The 24297-nt window shown below is 39.9% G+C and overlaps 2 protein-coding genes across 6 annotated transcripts in view; both read right to left on the bottom strand.

Moving 5' to 3' along the window:
• GGACT (gamma-glutamylamine cyclotransferase) overlaps nucleotides 1-18582 on the bottom strand; it is a 28757-nt gene extending 10175 nt beyond the window's left edge. Inside the window, exons 1-2 of one of the 5 annotated variants that reach the window (XM_080575963.1) lie at nucleotides 18318-18353; nucleotides 2308-2436 (exon numbers count right to left, since the gene is read on the bottom strand). In XM_080575963.1, the coding sequence (XP_080432089.1) occupies nucleotides 2308-2350 (43 nt within the window). In that variant the 5' untranslated portion in view covers nucleotides 2351-2436; nucleotides 18318-18353. Of the gene's footprint in view, nucleotides 1-2307; nucleotides 2437-18103; nucleotides 18166-18317 lie in introns of those variants that run through there. The other 4 variants (XM_080575962.1, XM_080575964.1, XM_080575968.1 and 1 more) reach the window with 4 other exon arrangements.
• A 1467-nt stretch (nucleotides 18583-20049) lies between these two features.
• The window catches only part of TMTC4 (transmembrane O-mannosyltransferase targeting cadherins 4), a 52458-nt gene continuing 48210 nt past the window's right edge, over nucleotides 20050-24297 (bottom strand). The window contains exons 17-18 of the mRNA XM_080575922.1: nucleotides 24039-24108; nucleotides 20050-23519 (exon numbers count right to left, since the gene is read on the bottom strand). Of these exons, the coding sequence (XP_080432048.1) occupies nucleotides 23368-23519; nucleotides 24039-24108 (222 nt within the window). The 3' untranslated portion in view covers nucleotides 20050-23367. The remainder of the gene's footprint in view (nucleotides 23520-24038; nucleotides 24109-24297) is intronic.

Raw genomic sequence — 24297 nt, 5'->3', positions numbered from 1 at the left:
GCAGTTTTATACATGCTGTGCGGCCTCTTTTCAGTGACCTTTGAGAAGGAATTTCAGTTACTAACTTGATGAAGGAAGGAGGACAGAATCAAGTACTGGAAGTAAATGAGAAGGAGAATAATATTCAATGTGGTTTTGAAAGTAAAAAAAGCCAGACTAATGTCATTAAAACAACCTGCTTCCTCCTTAGACAAGGCTAACACAATGGGCCTGGAGTACAACAAAATATTTAATTTAATATGCAATGAAAATAGCTCCAGAGCAAGACATAGGGAAGAGCCACATATGAATAAGGAGTTACTTAAGGGAAGATTACAGCAGCCTACATTAAAATAGAAGTAACCAGCACAGACAAACTACGGGTCATATTCCTTGGGAATCAATGCTATTTTATTTGTTAGTGGCCCTGCCACAGCAAGCAGTTGTATGCCTATCAGATCCGTCCATGCTGCATCATGAGGAGGAGTAGTTCATGCTATGGACATATTAGATGTCCTATGAAGTGCATAATTGAAGTAAGATGGCTTTTGATGATACAAAGTGCAGAAACACAAGCTTAAGAACCACTGACAAGAACTTCTGATATAAAGCGGGGACTCAGCAGTTGAAAGCAACAAAGCAAGACACCGTGTACTTTGGTCAGTCGCACAATGACTAGAGAACAAAGCCAAGCTGTAGACTGGGAGAAAATACTCAAGAAAAATCATGTATGTTTTGCAGTCCTCGGAAATTCACACGGCCATTTTCCAGCCATTCCCCTTCGTCGAAGATTTCCCTGTTCTCACATGAATAAACACACCGATGTTGGACATAAACAGCTGCACCAGCTCAGGCTATCATCCCCACCAGCTACAACAGACACCTGTGCAAGCCACCAACATGACACTGTTGTAAAGAGGGCAGGACAACCAGAAGAAGTATTTCAAGGAAACACAGGAGGCACCACAAAGGTATTCACCACAAAGGTATTGGTAAAATCTCATTTAGAAAACTGCACGCAAGAGACCTCATCCACACTCAGAAACATCAGGGAAAGGCACAAATGCAAAGACTGGAAAGTTATTTGTTTCCTCAATCATTCTATTTTATTGTTTTGTTATCAGGGTTAAAAATAAAAAGAGCTGAAATAGCTTTGGCTTGCAAATGCAGACTGTTATTCTTCATACATACATTCTTTGTACAGTTGTGCGAGTTATCTTACAGCAAGCATTTATTACTTCTTTTTCTGCAGTTGCAGATGTCTGCATTTAATGACTATTAGGTCCCACGCACCGAAAGTGTGTTTCATATTTTCCAGCACCAAGTAATTTTGAGAAGGTTCATACTTGTACAAACCACATGTTTTTCATCTGCAGTGACAGCACAAAGTAGCTGAAAAAGCTTTTTTTTGGGGGGGTTGGGAAAGGGATGTTTTTTAAAAAAAGAGCATTCTAGGGACATAAGTCTTCAAAGTTACTTTAGGTATGTATCAGAAAAAAACCTCATACCTTAATGCATTCAAATATCTAAGAGTGTCTGACTACATCTCTCCATCAGACCTAGATTTTGTGTTGGGGAAAGAGGCATGGAGGGCAGACACGGAAATATTATGGTATAAAAGGCTGGAGCAAGCGCTGAATGCCTCAGGCAAGGTCTTACGATGTAGCCAGTTCTGGACCAGAGCAGATCCCAAGCAAAGGTGTTTTAAGCCTCAAGTATAAAGTAGCATATCCTCAGACTAGCTTTAATTTCTCAAAACAGCCTCCTTGCATGCCTCAAGTATGGGACAAAATAATCATTAATGAGCACAGCAAAACTGGCTACATTAGTAGTCAACAGAGCAGACCAAAGGGAATTGCATAGATTTCAGCCTGAAAAGGGTACCTGCCAAATTAGTACCCACTGCCTGTGCAGCAGAACGTGAGACAGAAGTGATAATGGAAACCCCGTTTTGTCCTTTTCCATGGTTTGCTCTGGAAATGAGACAATACTTGATAACTACTGCTTTATTCTCTTCCGTGTTGGGATCTCACCTTTCCAAATAGGTCCCAGTAGTAGAGTACCCACCAATTCACTTCCTCGTACTTTACTTTTTCCAATTTCAGTGTCAGTGAACAGGGTGAGCAGGATAGGAAAGGCAAGTCCTATGACTTTATGCTTCTGAGTGAAGAGTTCATGTATGCTGTGGGATCAGACACTTTCCAGATTTGCTTCTGATGATGCCTTCACCGGTCTGTGAGGCAACCCATCTGACTAAGGCCCCTGGTTTCTGATCATCTCTCAGATTACAAGAGCCAACTTCAACTCAAGTGGTAGCAATAACGTGACAACGTCTCACCTGAGACCAGGCTGTTCTCAGGTTAGCTCGCATCAGAACAAAAGTCACTCAGCTGAACGCCACGTACAAGTCATGCTGTGGACAGCATGTAAGGAAGGAACTTCTAGGAAATGCCAATCCTGCAGAATGGAGCATAGCCATGTGGTCACAAAGGTGACAGCAATGATGATCCATAGAGTATGGATCATTATAGACAGAGGTTTGTTTGGCTGAATTTATTCATGCTGTAGTCTGTGTTATGCAAGGCCCTTATCCAGATATAATCTGCACATACATAAGACAATTTATGCACGTATGTAAGGAAGAGAACACCAACTTTTTTTTTTTTTAATAAAGGAAAGTCATCTGTTGATTATCCCCATCATTGCCACCTTCATTAGGGTTTTGCCACAGTGATTGTTAGGCAAAATAGACATTCACTATAAGAGATTTTTTTTACGAGCTTAATACAAAAACTAACCTTTTCTAAAGTTTTGAATGAAACTCAATCTGTAAGAGAGTTTCAGCTGATTCACTGAATCTGGCAGCTGATTCACAGAAAACAGGCAATTGCTTCTGTGATACTGTGAAGGTACCATGCACTACATTACACAGGAAAAAGTCTATCATAAACATTAAATTTATAAACAGAAAAGATACTTGCACCATGTAAAATCAGACAGAAAAATGTGTCTCTACACATGCATTTCATCTGAAGCCAAGAGGGGCAGCTTTGCATTTTCTGCCCCACTTTACAGGTAGATGGCTTGGTGCTCCCAAAAGCCATTCCAGCTCCTTCACACACTTTCGTGGAAAGCCATTCTTTCCCCCGACTACGAATACACCAACACCATCGTTCCTGTATGCCTTCAACCCACTTCATAAACTTGAGCTTTGATCATTTTCTTCACTCATAAAAGGAAAACAGAGCTGAACACATTTCTTAAAAGCTTCTCCCACAATCTTAAAATTTGCCATTTACCCACCCCTCTCCATCAGAAGCTCATCTCCAGCAAAGCTATGTTCCTAACAACTTTTCTTAGAAAACCTGAGCTGTGAAGGCTATCGATGCTTGATCCATTAACAGGCTTGATCCGAGGAACAGGTTTTTATTTTTATTTTATGACTAAATAAATGAACCTCCACTAAATACCATGAAGAAGTCAGCGCCACACTTTTAAAAATGGATGGCTTTCCCTGAAAGGTCTTGGCCCAGGAGGTCTAAGTAGCAGCCTACGGTCTGGGAACTTCAAGAAATAATTCTGGGTGAACACTCATTCACTTCCATATCTAATATATTTCACAACGGAATGCTGATTTTACAGATTAACCAACTATCATATATTTTGACTTAAGATACAGTTAGTTGAAAATTTTAAAGATACGCATTATCCCTACAATGTTGAAAATATACCCATTATTCTTAAGCAACTGCTTAGTCCAGCTTGACTGCAAGGAATTATATTTCTGTTCTTGAACAAGTCAGTTCCTGTCTTCCCATTGCCATTGCCCTGCTGAATATCACGTAGTGCAGCAATCTATGGCAGCTTAAAATCCTCAAACATAGCAACATGTTATTATTCTGAGCAAATCTATCCCAGATTTGACAGCAGGTATCTAGGGACCTTTGGAAATCTCAATTAATTTTACCTCTGTGTTAAGCAAATAATCACTTAGTGATGCTAATTATGAAAAATAAATAATCTAATTAACTAGAGTTATACCAGATCTAACTGCAGATCAAGAAACAGCGCATTACCTAAGACACAGGAAGAGAAATCATACAAGAATTTCATGTTGTCTTTTTGATATGGCTTAAAAAGATGGGTAATGAACAAATTGCTTCTGATTTTCAACATGTGAATGTTTCTTTAAAAACAGATCACTTGAAGCACTGCGGAATGACAAACCTTCCCTGCCTCGCTGTTTACTTCCAGATAACCATCAATTAACACAGGCATGCTTCTGAATACATAATGCATTACATTTTTTACTTTCAACACCTGGTGTCACCAGAATAACGCCGTATATTTCTAAAACGCTCTGCAGTTGTGTGTGCTTTGATTTTAGGGCAGAAATACTTCAAATGAAAGTGGAACCGTACAAATTAAGGGAAATGATGCACGTAGATGGTTTTAGTGGCTAAATGACACATTATCAGTTAACTGACCAATATAGGTCATTTAAAAAATGAACTCAGGGTCTCTAAAAGCCTTTGTCCCTTAGTCAAGGTGAAGAAAGACCTGAAGCAGAGCAAAAATTCTTCTGTATTCCCATATTCTGAGCAAGCCAAATTCCACACCTATTTTACAAAAAAGGCTTTAAGTGGTCATTTCTTCTAAATCAGAAGTTAGTTAACTGCAATCAATTTTTGTACAGGCTAATCGCTACTTTTCTATCCAGTCTAGGACAGCTGTATTGATCAGTTATCATGATGGTTTCACTAAGAATAGACAGAGATGGGAGTGTTATTGTTTGGAGCTCCCTGGTTCTCCAAGATACTAAATAAAAAAATTAAATCTCAGAGAGAAGATGTAATTAATCTTAGTCCCTCCTCCTTTCCACTTTATCAGCGAGACAGAGCCAATAAAAAACACGACAAATTCATGGAAAATGCCTAGACAGTCACAATTAGTAACCCCATACTTCATTATTTTAATGTGAAAGTAGATGCATTTATTCGCTCTAAACGTCAGATAATGGACATAGAAAATGAAAGCTTTTTCAGCTTTTGATGTTTATTTCAAAACCCAAGCTGAATTACGGCAGGCATTTTGATCAGCTGATATACGATTAAAGTTGTGCTACATTTTTTTTTTTAAATACAGCTTTTCCAATAAATTACTGAAGGAATCCTGAACTTTCAGAAGAGTCATAAGCTTGTTATACAAAGATCGGAATTACTGTATTACAACAAACGAATGGAATACTTCAGAGCCTGCAGAACATTTTGATTCTATTTCAGAAGAAAATTATCAGAAAATTGAAATACTGCACAAGATGTGGTCAAGATATTTTAAATTCACTTTGAAAAACATACTAAAACTGGCACTTTCCTTCCACTAATTATGAGTTTTCTACAACAAACTTTCCAGAACTTGCATTGTCTTTCCATATTTTTTCTCACTGAGTTCACAGAAACTTCTATGGGTGCAGGTATTTGGGTGTTAGTCCTGCCACTGTGGATTTTAAAGCTGGAACAGAAAGGTTAACACTGACAGAGGAATAATTTTCAGGTGAACACATATCTAGGATCTGCAGACAACGTTTGGAGGAGATCCTTATGCTCCAGTGAGGCATTTGCTACCTTTCAACTGATACGTCCTTGACAGCTGAGTCATCTAAGAAGAAAAGAAAGCAACACAACCTTGAATACTGCAGTCAAGCAATATAAGACTAAGTAAACCAGGATCAAAAGAGAACAACAGCAGTATCTCCAAATCAAAATGCTGAAGGAAAAAAAGTCATGGAAAGCAGAAAAAAAGCTGAACCCTGAGAAAAGGAATGCTGAATCATTAATAAAAAAGAGTTTTTCTCCCAATTAACAGATGTTAACATAAACAAACGATTTTTAAAAGAGACTACCTAGGTCTGGTGAACTAATGGAGTTAGACAAGTTTTACATGCATGACTTATTTAATATAACAACTCTGCTTGTTCTCCAGCTTCTTCAGCATTTCAGAAAGGAAAAAAAAAGAGAGATAAAGCTTTCTGTAAAATAAACCAGTATCAATTATTTTACAACTCCCTGGCCCCTTACCCCTTTTGAAAAGGGCAAAATAATTTAACAAACAAACAGGTCTTAAGGAACTCTTTTATTCCAAACATACAAGCATTTGGTGACCATACAAGCTGATAGGAAAAAGGCTGCCAAGACAGACCTAGGAGACAGCACGTGGATGGAGCCACCCACTATTTCCAACATTAATTCCTAGGGAAGAAAGTAGGGATGCAGACCTTCCAGTAATAAAAATGAATATTCAGAATGTACACAGAGTTAGTTTCCTTCCTCCACAGGTGGTAAGATGCATGGATGCTGAACACCAATCTGTCTTCTTCTATGGTAGTTTTTTATCTTGACCTTTGTAGAACTTTTGACGCTGTTACTCACGATATTCTGATAAGCAAGCCAGAAAAAAAAAAATCATTTAACAAGAACTGTTGGCACGTAGGTTAGAAATATGCACAAAATTTGTTATACTCATTCAAGTAGCAGGGAAATCCTAGTAATGAAAATATTGACAGATGTGAAAGATGTAGGCAATGCCACAATGCACAAAACTAATCTTGTGCTTTGCAAGCCTCTGCAGCAGCAATTCAAGTAAGGTCAGTGCAGAGTTCTAAGATTAGCCAGGAATACTCAACTGCGTAAACAAAATCTGGGGAAATATTAGCTTAACAGCAGCTCTGTATTAAGAGATTTGGCAGTTATAATGATCATGAACTCAGCATGAGTCAACAATGTGGTACTCTTGGAAAAAAATACCCTAATGTTTATATACAGACAAGTGTATCATTAGTAAGACACGTGAACAGAAACTCCAACTCTGACCTGGTCACAAATAGAGTAGTACGTGCAGCTTTGGGTACCATACTTTCTAAGAAATGGGATCAGGTGGACAGAAAGAAGAGAGAGGACAATCATAGGCCAAGAAATCATGGGGGGGGGCAGCAAGGAACACTGTACTGTGATCATTTATTTTAGAGCAAATAGGGTCATGCCTTTAATCGTATCAAAGCATGCCGTAAGAGAAGAGGCAGAAAGCTTTGTTCCACATCCGCTTTTACAGAAGACTCGGTGAGCTTAAATTCCGAATACAGACACTAGAAAAGACTAACCTACCTACTGGTAAGCACAGTGCCTAGGAAGAGCCTAGACCATCTAGGAGGGCTACCAACTATCCAGCAGGTTAGTCAAATCTCTATCAGAAACAACAGTATAACTGCTGAACGTGCCTTTCGCCAAGGAAGTGGATTAGACAATCTCTTAGCTCTCCTTTACAAAAGCAAAGACAAACAGCAGGTTAATTCATACGCTATGCATGGAAAGGAACGCTAGGTTTATGGAGACCACGGAAGAACAGAAAGAGACTAATTCTGTGGTCCAGTCATTAGATCCCTTCTACTGCCACCTCAAGAAGAGATTTCTACATCCTGCTCTTAACCTGTTTAGAGACAGTACACTATGCAAATACTTGGAGTTTATTTTCCAAATAGCAATAACCTTGAAAAGAGAGAACAAAACGTTGGCTTCCCACCTGTTCCACATATCTCCTACCAAATATACTCATAGATATAATCCTGAAGTTCTACACTGAATGCTTTTTGACCCCACGGATCCTGCTTTCTGCGCTTTGATGCAGCTTCAAAAGGCCAAGTTACAGCAAGATCAAATGTTCCAAGGAGACATGGGTTAGAGCTCTCCAAGTAGAGGGCATGAATCTAATTTTTCTGCTTTCTAGGCGATGGTGCACTAAAAGACTGTTCTTAGTCCTGAAGCTGCTCTCGGTTGGATCACGTGTACCTGTGGCACAGTTACACATCTCTGGCCTGATAAAAGTACTAACAGAAGGCAAAGTAAGGGACCCAGGACTCCACCACCACAGCCTCAAGAACAGCGGGAAGTTCACTACTGCCATTCCCTGTTGGAAGATTCTGCTCCTCTAGTAAAAAGCAACAGACTTTTACCCTTCAGAGTCTGCATGACAGCCATCCCATTTTGCATACTGAACATAAAAGCAGTTATAAATTTGCATCTAAAACCTAACCTCTTAATTTTATCTACTTTTCTTCTCAAACACTATTGTTCTCAGATTACAGATAGATTTTAATCGCAAGAAGTTCTGAAATAATTGCTATTAGAGATTTAAAAAATATAAACAATATTTGGCTTATAGACAAAATGTTTTATTTGCTCTATTGTTAGCAAGTAAATGGTGAGGTAAATCACTGATACTGATTATCTGGAGAAATTAACTGAAAATCTATACCCTCATGCAGGTTTCCTCCAAGCTGTCAATGGGCCAACTGCTGACATTAGTCTTCTAGACACACAAAAAAAATTTTGCACATACATTTTTTTCCATGGACTGTTTTCTGCACACATGATCTTCCTGAAATTACTGGAGATTTACAGGTAAATTGTTACACATGCATACGGGTGTAATCCAGGCCCATGCCACAGGTCTTCAACAACAACAAAAAAAAACCTAACACATTTCTTAGAAAGAAAATTAAGTAAGCAATTATATTGTGCTACACAAATTACATCAGCAGCAGCTCTGCCCACAACACAGAAATAATCAGAAGCTGGGATCCAAGAAGAGATACTGAAGCAAATAGTAATTGTGCATGCTGTTATTAACACACTGCTGAGTTTTTACAGATCACAAAACTACAAGATTACTGAGAAGTTTAATGATTCTGTCTCTTATCAGAAATAATCTTAAGACTGTCTGCTCCACTGTCACTGAAAGTATTTCCCACCACTTTTTCCTAAACACACTCCTAAAGCATCACTACTACCCAGAGTAAAAACCCAGGTGATAAAATGTGGTTGGGCTGGTGTTCTCAGTGGGATAGTGGAGAGATCTGGAGCAGGGTGGAAGGAATGTCAAAGAAACAATCCTCCCCGTATACAGCCCTGAAGATTAGCCCAAGAGATTATTTTTTGTTTGACCTGTTCGATGCGAGACCAAACCACCTGATCTGGCAGAGTCATGAAAGGCAAATTATCCTGAAGGGAATATCATCTGCTCCTCTCTTCCGACATCGTATCTACCAGGTCATGTGTCTGCTGCACCACTCTGAAGAGCCCTGTTTACAACTAGGTTGCATCAACATTGAACGTCAGCCACAAAAATACAAATTAAAAATTAAAACATAACTGATGAACATAGAATTGAAAGGCCGGTCACAAACTTTATGTTCTAAATCATATGACAGACTTAAAAAAATTGTGAATTTAAAGTTCTTACGTCAAAAATATAATACCTTTTGTTATTCTGTAATAGCTAGCAAGATTCAAAACTGAAATGGACCACTGTTGATGAATAAATATTTCTTATATTCATAATATGACTGTGATGATAATATGGCTTTTTATAAAGGCAGCTAAATTATAGATCCTAATTGGGTTTTCACATACAAAAATGATGAAACCGAAGTTACGTGTAAGACAATATAGACTACAGTTGGACAAATTAAAGAGATTAAATCATTGTTTTGATATAGAGAAATTGGAAAAAGAACTTCTGTGCAGAAGTTAATCACGTACAAAGCTAAAGATACTTGGTGCCACCCGTTACTGTAGTAAATTGTCATTAAGCATACTTAATTAAAAAGTCTAGCACCTCCTAGCAGTAAAATAACAGACTAGATGAGCAGATAGATTCAGATATATTTTGACCTAAATTTCTTGATATTTCAACAAGTAAAGGTATATGTAAACAAGAATAAAAGGGAGAGGAAAAAACAGCCAGCAAGTGTATCTCATGATGAAGCCCCGTACTAGAAAGATGGGAAAACACCAAAAACCTCTTCTGTCTTTTTACTGCACCTGTTTTTCTTCTCCAAGATGCTTTGTTTCTGTTAAGCAGGTTTTCTGAAGCTTCACCTAACTTTAAATAATCACATTACTAAGAACTTTATTATGTCTGGAACTACAAACACGAAATACAGTCCAGTGCCCTAGGAGAGTTTAATCAAAAGAAATAAATCATTAACTTAAAGTATATTTTAATCTCTTAACTGTTGCCCTTTTTTTATGCTGTCTCTCTTGAATTGCACTCCTGTTAAAGACAATGATTAAGAGAACAAGTCTCATTACTTACAGAGTCCACAGAAGTCAAAAGATTCCTTTCTTTTCGAGCCCTTCATATCACCTTCCCCAAAGACACTCTTCTCAACTGGCTGAAGTTCATAAGCATATAACTTTGTGTTATTTTTCATGTCTGAAATGAGCTTCAGAAAGATTTGGCCAGTGGCTGGATTCATATTCTGAAAGTTTTCATAGCTGGTGTATTTGAACTACATCACAGCAAGCACTGCAGCCTTGGAGCAGGTTAGTGGTTTGATGTGTGAAACGTGTATGTGTATGATAAATGTCCTGCTGGGATTTATTCCCTACGTAATTTTCAGCTAAGGCAAAATTAAGCCTGGGGCTCCGCTCCATAAATTGTGTCAAAACATTTCTCTCATTCGTATAGTTTCTCAGGTATTTATACATTTTCCTAATATAGTGCAGACTTAGCTCTGTGCAATGCCATCTAAACTTAATTTACTTATTCTCCTATTCCCACATCCAAACATAATATTTACCACACAGTATCTCCACACCTCACGTGCAACACAACACAGAGCAGTACTGTAGACAACAGCACAGTGCAAGGTGATGTATTTTTAAAGCTCGGCTTCAAAGTACATGTTGCCACATTCCATCCCCTTTCGGCGGAAATATTATGCAACACTGAGCTCAGATCCTTACTTACTCATTCTACAGAAAATCTAAATTTTGTTGGCTCCAGTAAATACTGCCTCAAAGAAAATCAATAGAAACTGATATACACTCTTGAACATATATAAACACAGACATTAACTGTGAGATTCTATTTTCCATCTAGTAATCTCTAGGTGGAAATCTCTTTTCACTTCACTTTCCTAACTCTCCGTAGGGTTGTCGCATCCTCGTTAGAGTTTTTCCTTTGTCCCAAATAAGTTTGTTGTTTGAAGAACATCTCAAGGCCAAGATTGTGCTGACACTAAAAAAAGGGGACTCATAGCCGCGTTCTCCCCCTTGTGCTGGCACTATCACCTGCTCACGCATGCAGTCAGGGGAATAAAGAAACCTTATACCTATAGCCTTCTCCTGCTGCTATCTAGGAGTCCAAGACCATCACATCCCAGCTGACAACCATGGCAAGTCATTTCTTTTGTTTCTTCTGACAATCATCTCATCCGATGACCTGCCCTGCCCAACTGCTATTGCTTAAATCTGTCAGTCGCCTTCAGTTTTCCCACCCACATATTCCAGTAACGATTCCACTCTGAACTCAAATCCTATCACCAACATAAATCCAATCTCTGTGACAAAAAACCAACACCACAGTAATTTCATCTTCAAGTTATTACTATGGATGCTTATGCTATTTAGGCCTTTCTCAAGCCTTCTTACATCGCTCTTCCTTTTCCATGAGCTTTTCATGACCACCATGAGATTCCCATTTCTTCCAGACTGTAACACTGACAAGAACCTGCTGCCTCACTACGCAACAACTTCTTCTTGTTCCAGGTGAGCTGGGTTGGATAAATCTAAAGAAGAGAGCATATTCTGGCACTCATTCAACATATTATTGCCACTGTATAGCTCCATAACCCATTTAGCACAGAGAAAGTAAAAGCTGGAGGCCAGAAGAATGTCATCACACACAAAAAAAAAAAAAGGAGGCAGGAGTTATACAAAAGGTAAATCAGAAGGCCAGTGCTTAGCAGCATGGAGATGGACAGCAGAGGGGAGGGCAATTACATCGTGTCTTAAAAGCTAAAATTACAGAGGTCCTAACGAAGTAGCCAATATCCCATAAAATAAATATCCTTTCACTGGAAAGCTGTAAAGATGTTGACAGAATCAGGTTCTTTACTGGTCAACGTCATCCAGTCACACTTCTGGACTTGCAAACCACTTGAATTTGCAAACTTGTTTTCTTGCGATACCAATTGACTTTGTAAATTCTGGTTTAGGAATCACAACAAAGCTGCTAGACCAACCATTAACAGCCTTAAACACTTGCCATCAAGCTCAAAGCACACTATGTGCTACCAGAATCTGAAATGTTACATTACAGCACCCGCAGTGAATTGCAGGCCATGCAGTTAGTTAAATTAGTTTTAAAAAGAGAAAAATAGTTAAAGAATTAAAAAGGAATTAAAGACAAGAGAATTACAACTTGAACCAGGGACTTTTATGTACTTTGGCCTATCTATCTGCCATTTCTTTATAAATTAAAGCAACCCATAATTTCTTCTAATGAAGCTATTAGCTAATGAAATTCTGGCATGGCCTTACTCTTATATCACAACTAACACGACACACTTGTCAGCACATCTAAATGTCATTCAAAGCCACTACAGTCACCATTCTTCCAACACAAAAACAAAACGAGACCCTTATTTCTCACTTACTACTTACAATCTCACTTCCAGTATTATTTTTCTCAGCAATGTTTTGAGCAAAATTGGTTTATTTCTACTTTCATGCCAGCTTTCAGCCCAATTACTAGATATGTGGGCTGTACTTCTCCTGATGGGAAATAATATAACCTGTTATCTTTGATTTCTAGAGAAATTCACACAATTCTGAGATCCAAGCAACAACAAAACTCCTACTACAGAAGTCAGAGTGGATAGAAACCATTTTTTTGGGCTGTATCTTGAAATCTAAGAGTGAAAGAAATTAATATCTCACTGTGGACAAGACGTGACCATAATCACACCCTGATTTTAACACTAAATTTCAGTATCCACATATGCAATTAAACAACAAAACCTTGGGTTCAGTTTAAAAGAACTCAGAAAGAATGGTATTAAAAAGTTCTTATGAACCAGAGAGCAGTATTCATGGCATTTAACTTTAATATTCTTAAGTTAGGAATCTAGGCTGGATACTTAGTCTTTACCAGTTGATGTAAAGAGATGTGAGCTGAATCCCTCACCATCAGCTACAAATGAAACTCACATTTCAAATGCAAGTCTTGCACCTGAAGTAGTAGATAATTAAGGCTGGGTAAATAAATCTCACTTTATAGTGCCTGTAGGAATGGTTTGATGCTGAAGCTCTCCTGAATAATTTGCTTCTATACTGCATTGTCAAGTTTTGGAGTTTCTGGTACACTGAAATCCCAAGTTCAATTAAAACCAGTTTTTGCTTCATTCTTCTACATATTCTACATGTTAACATCCAGAAATATACATGAGGAAAAAATTAACTAAGAACAAGTTCCATCCTTTAAAACAGTTTAAAATAAACCTAAACCATCGTCACCAGCAGACATCATGAAGGACACAATCACAAAGTGAGTGCTCTTCAAAAACTGAACGGCCGAGCTATTCAACCTACACGCTTGAAAATACCAGCTTTCTAGAAGCACTGTGTAATACAAGGACCATGGGCTGCAGAACCTAAGAAAGGCACTGTTTGAATCTCATAGGACCCAGCAAACCAAATGATGTTATTTATAGGCAAAAAAATATAAAAGAATACAGGCAGTATCCATATATGGATAAATACTAATGTTGGTAATCTCAATATAGTTTTATTATTGATTTGGATTCATATTCCAATTCTGCAGAGACCTATATATATGCTTGACTTTTATTTTTTAAAAAACACTAGTAGGAAAGCTGCAGATTCAGCAGGAGTGGTCTCAGCACATCAAATTAAGCCTGCACCAAAAATATTTCAGCTCCTGAAACGGGGGAGGCAAAACCTGATCAGATTGAAACCACCTTGCAAATCAGAAGTAGTGACATATTCTCTACACACCACCACGATCCATTTTGAAGGAGGAGGTGCTGGCGAGATACAAGCACACAGTGCTTACCTGTACTGCGTGTCAGTGGAAACAATGAACCCTGGATATATAATTCAAGTGCTGTACAAACGGGTCTGCCTACCAGAAGGCAAAATGTAACAAGTGCCGTACTTCACTAGATATGAAAGAGAAGCAGTCCCCGTGATGCAGACCGCCACAGTGGAGCTACAGGTGGATACCCACGGTATAGAGAGATCCAAGAGAAGAATCGTAGAAGACTGAGGCTAGATCAGAAACAAATGTTCAGTAGAAAAGAGACGGCTTTTATATCATGCCGAAACACTATTCGAACTGCCCTTGATAGTGTTACCAGAAAGTACCATAATGCCAACAGGCATTCTTGAGACTCATGGAAAACACAGGCAGTGAGAGTTTTAAAGTGGTGATGAGAAGTGAACGTTGATGTCTCCCTCCTTACTATCAGTAAATCCAAAACCCTGACTGTCGCTGGGGAGCCAGAACTTGGCTGGAAGTGCAGTGTGTCAGCCCGGGTGATGCTGGCTGGGATCCATGCTTCCTCTGGCATGCCAATGATGGTACCTTATCTTCCCTGCCTTACGACTCATGAGTACACCTCACTGGACTATAGAAGCAAGAAAGGCAGCAAGCGCAAGTGATTTTCTCCCTTTACTTGACACTCACTAGACCATGTCTGCAGTACCGCATCCACTTTTGTGCCCTCCAGCACAAGGGAGGTACCGATAAACTGCTGTGAGTTCAGCGGACAGCCACCAAGACAGGTGGGGCGTGAGCACTGCCTTGTAAAGAGATGCTCAGGGAACTGGGCGTGTTCATCTCTTGGAAAAGAGATGGCTCCAGGATGACCTAGCAGCAGCCTTCCCACACCTTTGAGGAGGTTACGGCGGGTTTGAGAAACAACAGGCATAGACTGGAACAAGACAGGCCCTGGCGTGATTCAGGGAAAAGGATTTCATGATGAAGACAGACAAGCATTGCAGCAAGCTGCCCAGAGAGGCTGTGCAGTCTCCATCCCTGCAGGTTTTCAAGACACATCGGATGAAGCCCTGAACAGCCTGGCACGCCCACACTGGGGACCCTGCTTTGAACAGGAGGTTGGATTCTTGAGGTCCCTTTCAGCCTTATTTATACTATGACAAAAAGTCGTGGGGCTCTCATCCGGCCAAACAAGACGAGTGGAGGGAAAGATGAGAGAGAGACTTGCAATTACTCAGGTATTAATTGATGACACATACGTTTAGAATTGCAACACTGTGCTAATGCAGAAAGCCTCCCACAGCTGAAGGGTGGTGCGCGTGGCACGATGTCCCTTCTAGTTACAGTGGAAGCACACAGGTAACAGCGGGAAAGGCAATGCTTTACGGAAGGGATGAGAAAATACGATTCCACATGGCCAAGAACTGCTGTCAGAAAGGCAGTAATACAAGGGTAACTTCAGCTGTTAGTAAAGGTCACCAGCAATTACAGTCGAACCGCTGCAGGAAAAAGCGGTTGTGCGGGTAATTCCAGAGAGAGTGAGACAGAGAAATCAGAAGTGACAATGATATTTGGCGTGCTTTTCTTGAGATGTTAAAAGCAAACAGCTGACAAACTCAGGGAAATGAAAACGGCCAAAATCTTAATGTAAAAGGCATTCTTGAAAAACACCGTAATGGTAAATCAATAGAATGTTATATTGCCTCGGTAAAACCTGTCCTTCTTTAGCATTACCTGGTGTTTGGAAGTGAGGAAGAGAGAGCCATTTTTTGACATGGTCCATAAAACGTAATTAAACTTTTGGTGTGAAAAAGAACAGAATTCTAAATAGCTACAGACTTGATTTAAGGACAGTAATTTACTACTGCTTTAATCGTTCTGTTCCTGAAGGAAAAAAGCTATTAAGCGCACAAGAGACAGAGAATGAAGAAGGTATTACATCTGCAAACTCAATAACATTACATTCATACATTCATCCTGTCCCTTGTTTAATTATCTTTCTAATACTCATCCTCTTTGTCAGAATCACGAGAAAAATATACTTTACAAGATGCAAAAAAGATAGAATCTGTTCATATAAAAAATGCATCTTATCATGGCAAGCGTTCTCTGCTCAAGCAGTTCATGTCACTTAAAGTGTCAAGGAAGCTTCAGATTCAATTCTACCTACACCATGAGAGTTATGAAAGTATTTGACCAGATTTAAGCTCAAGGAACATATTCTTCTCGAGCACGAGAAACATATAACAGGACATGAGTTAGAAGGAAAAAAAAGTACACTGCTCCAAAAAAGGGATGACATCCAAACTACGGTGAAATGATATTTTTTGCTACAAACAATGCTGTTTATGGTTACACAGACAAATATTTTGGGTAATCCATCAGTGAGCAAAAGTGTACCAGAGCTAGTACCAGAAGGTGAATGCCACAACGTATTCTTAATATCATAAAATAAATTTATTATTCCCTTATTTCACTCCAGTACACCCTCCTGACTGCACCTTTGTACTTGTACCTACACTCAGAAATTCAAGACAGAGATCAGGCAGTCATCTAATCTCCCACTTCCCTGCAGTTCCCTAAGAACAACAAACACAACCATACAAACAGCAGAAGAGGAAAAAAATATGGTTACATCAGCAGATGCAAGTCCCTTTGAGAAATAAAATCTTTTGAAATAGACAGTTAGGTTGCTAACTATCATGGGAGTCATGAAAACATATAGGCAGGATCAGAGGAACGTTGGTTGGAAGGAAGCTTTGAAGGTCACCAAGCCCAGCCTCCTGCTCAGAGCAGGACTAATGCCAACGCCAGACACCACTTTTCCAGCGAAGAGGCTGCGTTCAGCAAAACAGTGGGTGGGAGAGACAGCAGGATGTCTGGTGCGAAAACAGACCTGGTTTGTGCTCTGTACTCTCCGGAGGCACCTAGCCTTCCAAGTTGGAAATCAGCTAAGGAAACCATGAACTGACATGATGATCCTTCCTAAAGGATAAAAAGCAGATATTGCAGGAAATGAAGTACTCAAAGCAACATTTCTACCCTGAATCTGACCACACATACAAAAAAGGCACTGAATGAAAAATTGTAAGGATCAAACAACACGACAGATATTGACGTGACACATTCTCTTCTGCAACCGACCAAAGCTTTGTTCGATATCCCCATAGCCTTAAACTCTTGAAAAGAATCAAAGAAACTTGTTTGCAAAGATGACAGAGAACATCACAGAAACTTGGAAAGTGAGGAGCTAACAGGCAACAAGAATCAAAGCAAAATGAAGCTCCTGTATCACAGACATGAACTCCTTAATATTCATCAGCAATAGCGTGCAGATTCTCAGACATAAGCAATGTATTGGAAGTTAATTTCTTTAACACATAAGCACCCTTGACAATTCAGCTTTTGAGGCATTTGTTCTGCCTAACTTTTATTTATTGATGGCAACAGAATGCTGTAATACGCTTGGCTAACAAGACACATTTGTTTTCACATAACTTGGACCTCACATACAGGGAAAGAGGAGGAGATTAGTGCTGGCTAAGGATACATAGGGTTTAAAGACAGTCTAGGTTCTTAAGGCATTTCTTAAGGAGAGGAGAAAAGAAAGTTGGAAATAAGCCCATTCAGATACACTGAACTTGAAGCCTTTCTTAATGGCCTATGTCACGCTGTGAACAATTTTAATTGTCAGGAAATTGCTTCTGCAGGTTGACTGCGTGCTTGAACTCTAACCTAGAAAGCAAAAAATATGGGTCCACTCTTCACGTGCTCTGACATGAAACTGGGTTGTATAGATATTCCTAGTTGCGTCTCCACAAGTTAAGCTCTATACAAGTTGCTGCCTTCATATTCTCGAAGGCCAGCAAAAGTTACAGCACTAGAAAATTAGAAAGCCCCAAAGCCAAAAATGAGGAAGTTAATTGCCTGAAGTTAACACAGACACAGCTAAATAAACCTGAAGTTGGAAGCAGAAGGTTTACAACTCTCTAGAATGTAAAGGGATGCAGAAGAGCATAAGAAATTAAGTTCAGTGAAATGAAATACTCAGGAGGTTAGCCAAGATTAAAAAAAAGTAAGATTATGCAGTCCACGCAATGCAGGCGAAGCCATTAACGCTCTGAAGCGTTAACTTGTAAGGAGATTTGGAAGCTTCTCTTCACTTTCTACACCTAAGCAGCTTTCTTTTTGTTCTCCCTCACATTCACGCATCGTTTTGCGGCCAGTCCGCTTCCCTAGACCCCAGAAGGCACGGGCGGCTTACCAAACCCAGCGCCCGGCGCACCGAAACGCCCCTCAGGGAGCTGAGCGCCCTGTCAGCCTACACTGAGCCCAGCGCCACAGCGTCCCTCAGCCCCCGCCCAACGGCCCAGCCGCCCTCCCCTCCCCGCCAGCTGATTGGCTGCTGCGGCCGCGGGGCAACGGCCGCTAACGGCCGCGTCACGCGCCCCCCCCCCGCCCCGCCGCGCGGCACCCACCCGCCAGCGCTGCCCTCGCCTCACGGCGCCTCCGCTTCCGCCCGCGGCCGCGTCCCGTGTGGGCGGCCCGCGGCCGGTCCCGGGGGATAGGCGGCGGGGCGGGGCGGCCGCCGGGGCGGGGAAGGGAAGGGGGCGGCCCCCGGCCGTGCTCGGCAGGCCTGGGGGAAAATGAGGAAGTAAGAGTTTGTTCCTGGCCTGTGGCAGGACCCCGAATCAACACCCCCCCCCCCCGCAGTTGAAACACAAGCATCGTTATCACAATTTAAATCAATTAAAAAGACAGTAAAATTTAGATTTATTACATGGCCCCGTTACAGATGTATTTGCTTCTTGTTCCACTGAAACGAAGTTGGAACAAACCATTGGCAACCCCACACCACATAACATTAAAAACTTGCCCTGAGTTGACCTGCTACCGATTTCAACATCTACAGGGACTTTTTTTTTCCCTAACAGAAATACTTACAAAAAAAGACCATCACAGACTGAACACCCATGCCCCATACCATGGTGCAGCTCTCTAATACAAAGATAACCTCTCCTCCGATGCTCTACAGCCCATGCGGCCGGACACATCTGCTTCTTCACAGGGGGTGGACAGTCCTTTTTCCTCAAAGCAAAGGACCTAAATTGCTGTGTTTATCCATTACTGGTATATAAAAACACTTCACCTTATTGTGGAGCCCAGCACACGGTGTAAAGCAGCTATTACTGGCAGTACCTGCAGCTTATGGTGGCGGTACATGACAAAACCCGAAGTCTCACCACCTCTGCTTTTACATCAGAGGTTGAGTTGTGACCTCGTTGTTTTTAGCAAATTGCAGTCTGTTGGGTTCAGCACGCCTTCACACACAGTTGGTAGAGACTTACCACAAACTGTGAAAAGAAGCACTTCAATGAAAGGTCCAAGTCAAGATTCATGTAACTATCTACATGTAATGATAGGTATGTAAATGTACCTGTGCTCAATGAAATGAAGAATACATGGAGGAACCACCAAATAAAGATATTTAAAGTAAAACGAACAAAACCTTATCAGAACAGATATGGGCTACACCATCACATTTGACATTCTAATAGCTATCGCTTGAAATAGCAACTTCAATTTAAGACAAAAATCTCATCTTTGCAAAGTTGCAGTTGCTTTAGATTGCTTCTAAAACAATGAACCACAGCAAAAAAGTCAATTTAACAAGAAGTTCTTACCATTTATTGTAATTCCAGACAAGCTAATGATATGTAGAACTAGACCCAAATGTTAACAATGTCAAATCTCTGCCAATGAGATGCTTTATTTATCGGTCTCATAAATTTAACTGTCTGCAGAACCCAAACCCCTCCTCATTTGTCTTATCCCATTCCCTCATCTTACTACTATAGCTCCGACTCTCAAGGCAAGTACCTACCACTTTGCCTCAATGCCGGTCTGTTAATATTCTTGGTGCGAAGGATGGCCTGTAGGAAAGGTATGGGGGCCCAGATCAATTCATCTGAAAGCAGCAGTGAGATTTTCTTCAGATATGTGAGCTGATCATCTTAGTTGCCCTTTGAAGTTAGTGAAGAGGAATGGCTGCTTCAAGCACGGGATGCCTCACGTCTTTTTCTTTAGGAGATGAATCGTATTTCAGATTACCTGTTTTATTCCCATTGACAATACAGAAAACCTGGGATGAATAGCTCAGATGCAGATGTCTAAAATATGGAGGAATCTGTTTCCAATTAATAGGCCCAATATTTTTAACAAACAAAAGATTTTTATTTCTGAGTGCTCATACACACACAATCCACATCTCTAAGTCTTAAGTATGAAATTAAACAACAGGAAACTTCATGTACATGACATTGTTCTAAACATGAGAGAAACATACAGTAAGGGAACTCTCTTCGAAGTTTTTGGTGAAAACAGGCTGTCGTCTATAGCAATCAGTGTGAACATTTTTCTGACTCCATTATGCGAATTGAATCATTCTGTATTTCTCTCTTCGGAATTGTATTTGAACAAGCAAGCTTTGAGGAAAAAAAGTATCCATGTTTCTTGATTTTACTACAGAATCAGACACTTTTCTATATCTTTTTTTTTTTATCCAGGGTGCCTGGTTTGCACTATTCCAGGAGTCAGTTATGAGGTATAAGAAAACAAGAAAAGGACGATAATATAAACATTTCAATAAAGCTCACTGTATTACTTGCACACTCAAAATAATTCTGAAGATAAAGTAAAAAGCCCTTAGCATTCTTAGGATTCAGCGTTCTGAAAGTCTTAAGGAATTTTTAATGGAAAACGCAGTTGTTTGTTGCTTCTTTTGAACCCAATTTATCCATCAAAATTACGCACAATCATATGTGTATCCTTATTACCATCATACAAGTAATTACATTGAATTTCTATAGCACTAAAAATGATATAAAACAAATACCCCCACCCCCCACAGTAACACAATAGGTGCCCAAAAACCAATTGAGAATAAATCACATTGTCTCTATTGAAGAGTAAACACCATTTTCAAATGCCAACAAGGTATTTGGCTTGTTGACGTATCACTTCCATTTAAGACTCATGAGTAGGAGGACAAACTGATTCCCACAGAGGAATTTCTGCAACAACTTTGGTTTGTAATGAGCTAGAGAGAATTCATACCCCATACATAATATTGATCTACTGGATTTCTGTAAATCTAATCTGGCAGCCAACAGGCACAAATATACATATGAACTTCATGATGAGAATAATAATTTAAACTCAATATGTCATATTCCAAATATACAGAAAGGACCTGATTATATTAAACATCTATTTTCTGTTATTAACTAGCACATCCAGCCAGATCCCAGCCCTTTAATACCTCATGACTAAAGTAGTTACGTGTTCTCTATATCTGATGCATAGCAGGCCTTAAAAGTGTGCGGTTTGTACTGAACAGTGTATTTATTTCAGCACATTTTGGGTACAAAAGTTGGTACTGACTGAACTATACTGGTTATCAGAAGATGACTAGCCACACTGGTGCAGTGTTCTGCTGGACCAGTAAGGATACTTACCAAAAAGCATGTTTATATCCTATAAAGACATTCAGAAACTGCTTTCTGAAACTTCTGTCTGGAAACCAGAAGAAGTGGATACAATGCATCAACTTGGGGCCCTACATGAACCAATTAGCCCTGCTGAGAGATAGGGCACATTAGCAGAACGCTGCACAAATACAAATGTATGCCTCTGGTACCTCAACTAAAATTAGTATGACAACATACGATTTGGGTATGTGCAATGCAGGCATATTCATTCACTCAAAGCCAAATTTGTGGACAGTATTGCATTGCCAGAGCCTGTCTTGATTTATAGTTAGTCTGGAAAGAATATTACATTAAAGTAGCTGCACTACTTTACCAAACGAGCTTTGTCAGAGGATGCTTGGATAGTTCTGCAGTATTGTATTGTGCTCTGTAGACACACTTGGTTCTTGAAGCAACTGTCATTTCCAAACAAATCCAAAATTAGCCTATTATAGGTTCAAGACACAGATGTAGGATAGGGTAGTCAGATGGCAAGGTCACGCGACATATTGTCCTATGGCAGGCATTCCCTCAACATTTTAAGTGGTTCCACACATAGATGAGTTGTGTATGAGAAACATTCCACAATCTCCTATAACATAATCATTGGACTCATTAGGAAAGCTGCAAACACTGCATTGATCAATGTCTTCCTATGAGGGGGAAAAAATAAAGAACAAAGGAATGCGAAAAGAGATGCTAAATTCCATAATTTTCACATCTGATAGCAATCTTCCAATCTTAAATACAACAAGCAAACAAGAAAACAAACAAAATAGACATGTGATGATTTCCTGAAGCAGGAATGTAAATACTGGCACAAGACAAACAATTTCGGACAGCCAGAGTTTAAACATATTAAATCATAGCACATTTTGAAAAGTGACACTGTATCAATGGGTACCACCTCTGAATCATCCGGCATCAACGTGATCAGTTTACACATTAACAGCTATGCTTATTTGTCTCTTTCGTAAGCTCATGAGCCATGGGAGACAAAAATGGAATCAGATTTCCTTCCAGTTCATACCTCAATAGCCACGGTCAGGTTGTTTGCCCAGTTACTTTTTCACAGAAATTCTCTCTTTATTTACCAACAATGTAGGAGCCAAAAGTTATGTCCTTAACCAGAAAGCACTGCAGTGCCTAAAGCCACAGGAATTAGCTCCTGTAGATGCTATTCTGTGTTTAGACCACCGACTGGCTGTGAGAGCTGATTTGTGGCCCAAGCTGTTTATGCTAGATGAGGCTGGCCTGCAAGAACAGAAACTCTAGCTTACCCCTCTGTCATTTTAAACTTTGTTCTCTTCCCTTTGCTGCTTGCTAAAATCTTTGCCTTAAATGTAGGAGTACTTTCTTCACTCAAGCATACCTCAGCAGTGTACTGGCTGACAAACCTTTTACAGTACTCACTTACACCTGTACAAATCCTACAGTTCAAATGGTGGAGCCAGAAACAAGAACAAGGGCGTAACTCAAATTACAAGAGCAAACTGATGTGCTGGAGAGAATCCATTCTTCCACTGTCTCTGCAGGACTGGCGGAAGAAAGCAGTAATAAAACTGAAGTGGACAGATACTCTTCATACTTGGAAAGATCAGGGTTTAAACAGGAAATTGCACTTTTTTCCAGAAACACTTTCAGAAATAAAACTGCCTTCTGATATTCATCCTGCTACTAAAAAGTCTGATGAAGATATCAAATTGCAAGTGAAAGCAAATATTGCTATTTATTCACAGCTGTGAATCCATCCACCGCTTTCGTATACCTATAAAAGTGTCCTAATGGACTTTAAAAGCAGTTCAGGAGAAAATAAAAAGATCCTCCAAACTCCAGCTGAAATGTTAGAATCTGTAGGAGGGCATAATTGGACATTCAAATGTGCATTGCTGGTGGTGGTGTTATTTTTGAGAAACAATGACTGAATCCTTTACATGGTCAAAAGTAACCATGTAACATTAACAGTAAACAGCATGCACGGACAACCTGAAAAGAAACATCAGGCACCGCTTTTCTTTTGCAATTGCTCCAATTTTCTTCTTAGGAGGTTGTAGTTTTCCTTGGTCCCGGGTGCCATAGGATCAAGCTTCAGAGAGACTTCATAGTGCTTCTTTGCTAAGTCAAGATTTCCCCAGCGATGATAAAGCACAGCTGGAATGTCAGTGAAGAATTTCGTTAGCAATATTGTTGAATAATGCACAGTCTTGCCAATCACTTGGAAAACAACATTAAGGCATTTGTTTCCAGTGAGGGTCTCTCACTGGCTGGTAGCACAGTAGCTGCTTGTTCTGTTGCCAAATGCAGGAGCAAAGCCTGGGAGCAGAACTGGCATGGGAATGATGAAGGAATGAATTACACTGTAGCCATAAATGGCAGCTCTTATCTGGTGAGCTCATTGCGGGTTACAAGCGTAGCATAAATGAACCAATTTGCAGCCACTGAAGTGCAGCTACCTCTGGGCTGGATTGTGCAGCACTCTTGATCTGTCACATCGTGTGACGGCTTTTCTGGTTTAGTGCCCTGTTCTTCCCTGGTTGGCAGTTTTTCTAGGAAGTAAAATAGGAATCTGCCCAGCAGGAAGAAGGCTCAAAAGTTTGCCTTTTCTTTTAAAACACAACAAATATGAAGCAAGCAAACAATACAGCTGATAAGATGTAGGAAAGCTCTTACCCAAATTACCGTGATAACTGGCAGCATTTGGATTGGCTTTAATGGCCTTGAGGAACAAAGCTTCAGATTCCTGAATAATTTAGAAGAACAAGTCATCAGGACAGTCTACTCTTGCAGTATATAAAATAATGCAAAATGTATACAAAACTGTAACTGAAAGAAACCCCAAACTATGCCACATCTTTATGATGCCACAGTATGTATAATCTAAGCCTGCAGGATCCTGTAGTTCAGGTGGCTATAGCCTCCAGAGAGCAGT

The sequence above is a fragment of the Anser brachyrhynchus genome (genome assembly GCF_964034855.1).
Source record: "Anser brachyrhynchus genome assembly, chromosome: 1".
Lineage (NCBI taxonomy): Eukaryota > Metazoa > Chordata > Aves > Anseriformes > Anatidae > Anser > Anser brachyrhynchus.
The sequence above is the reverse complement of the archived record's forward strand: the minus strand, read 5'-3'. Positions and strand labels throughout refer to the sequence as shown.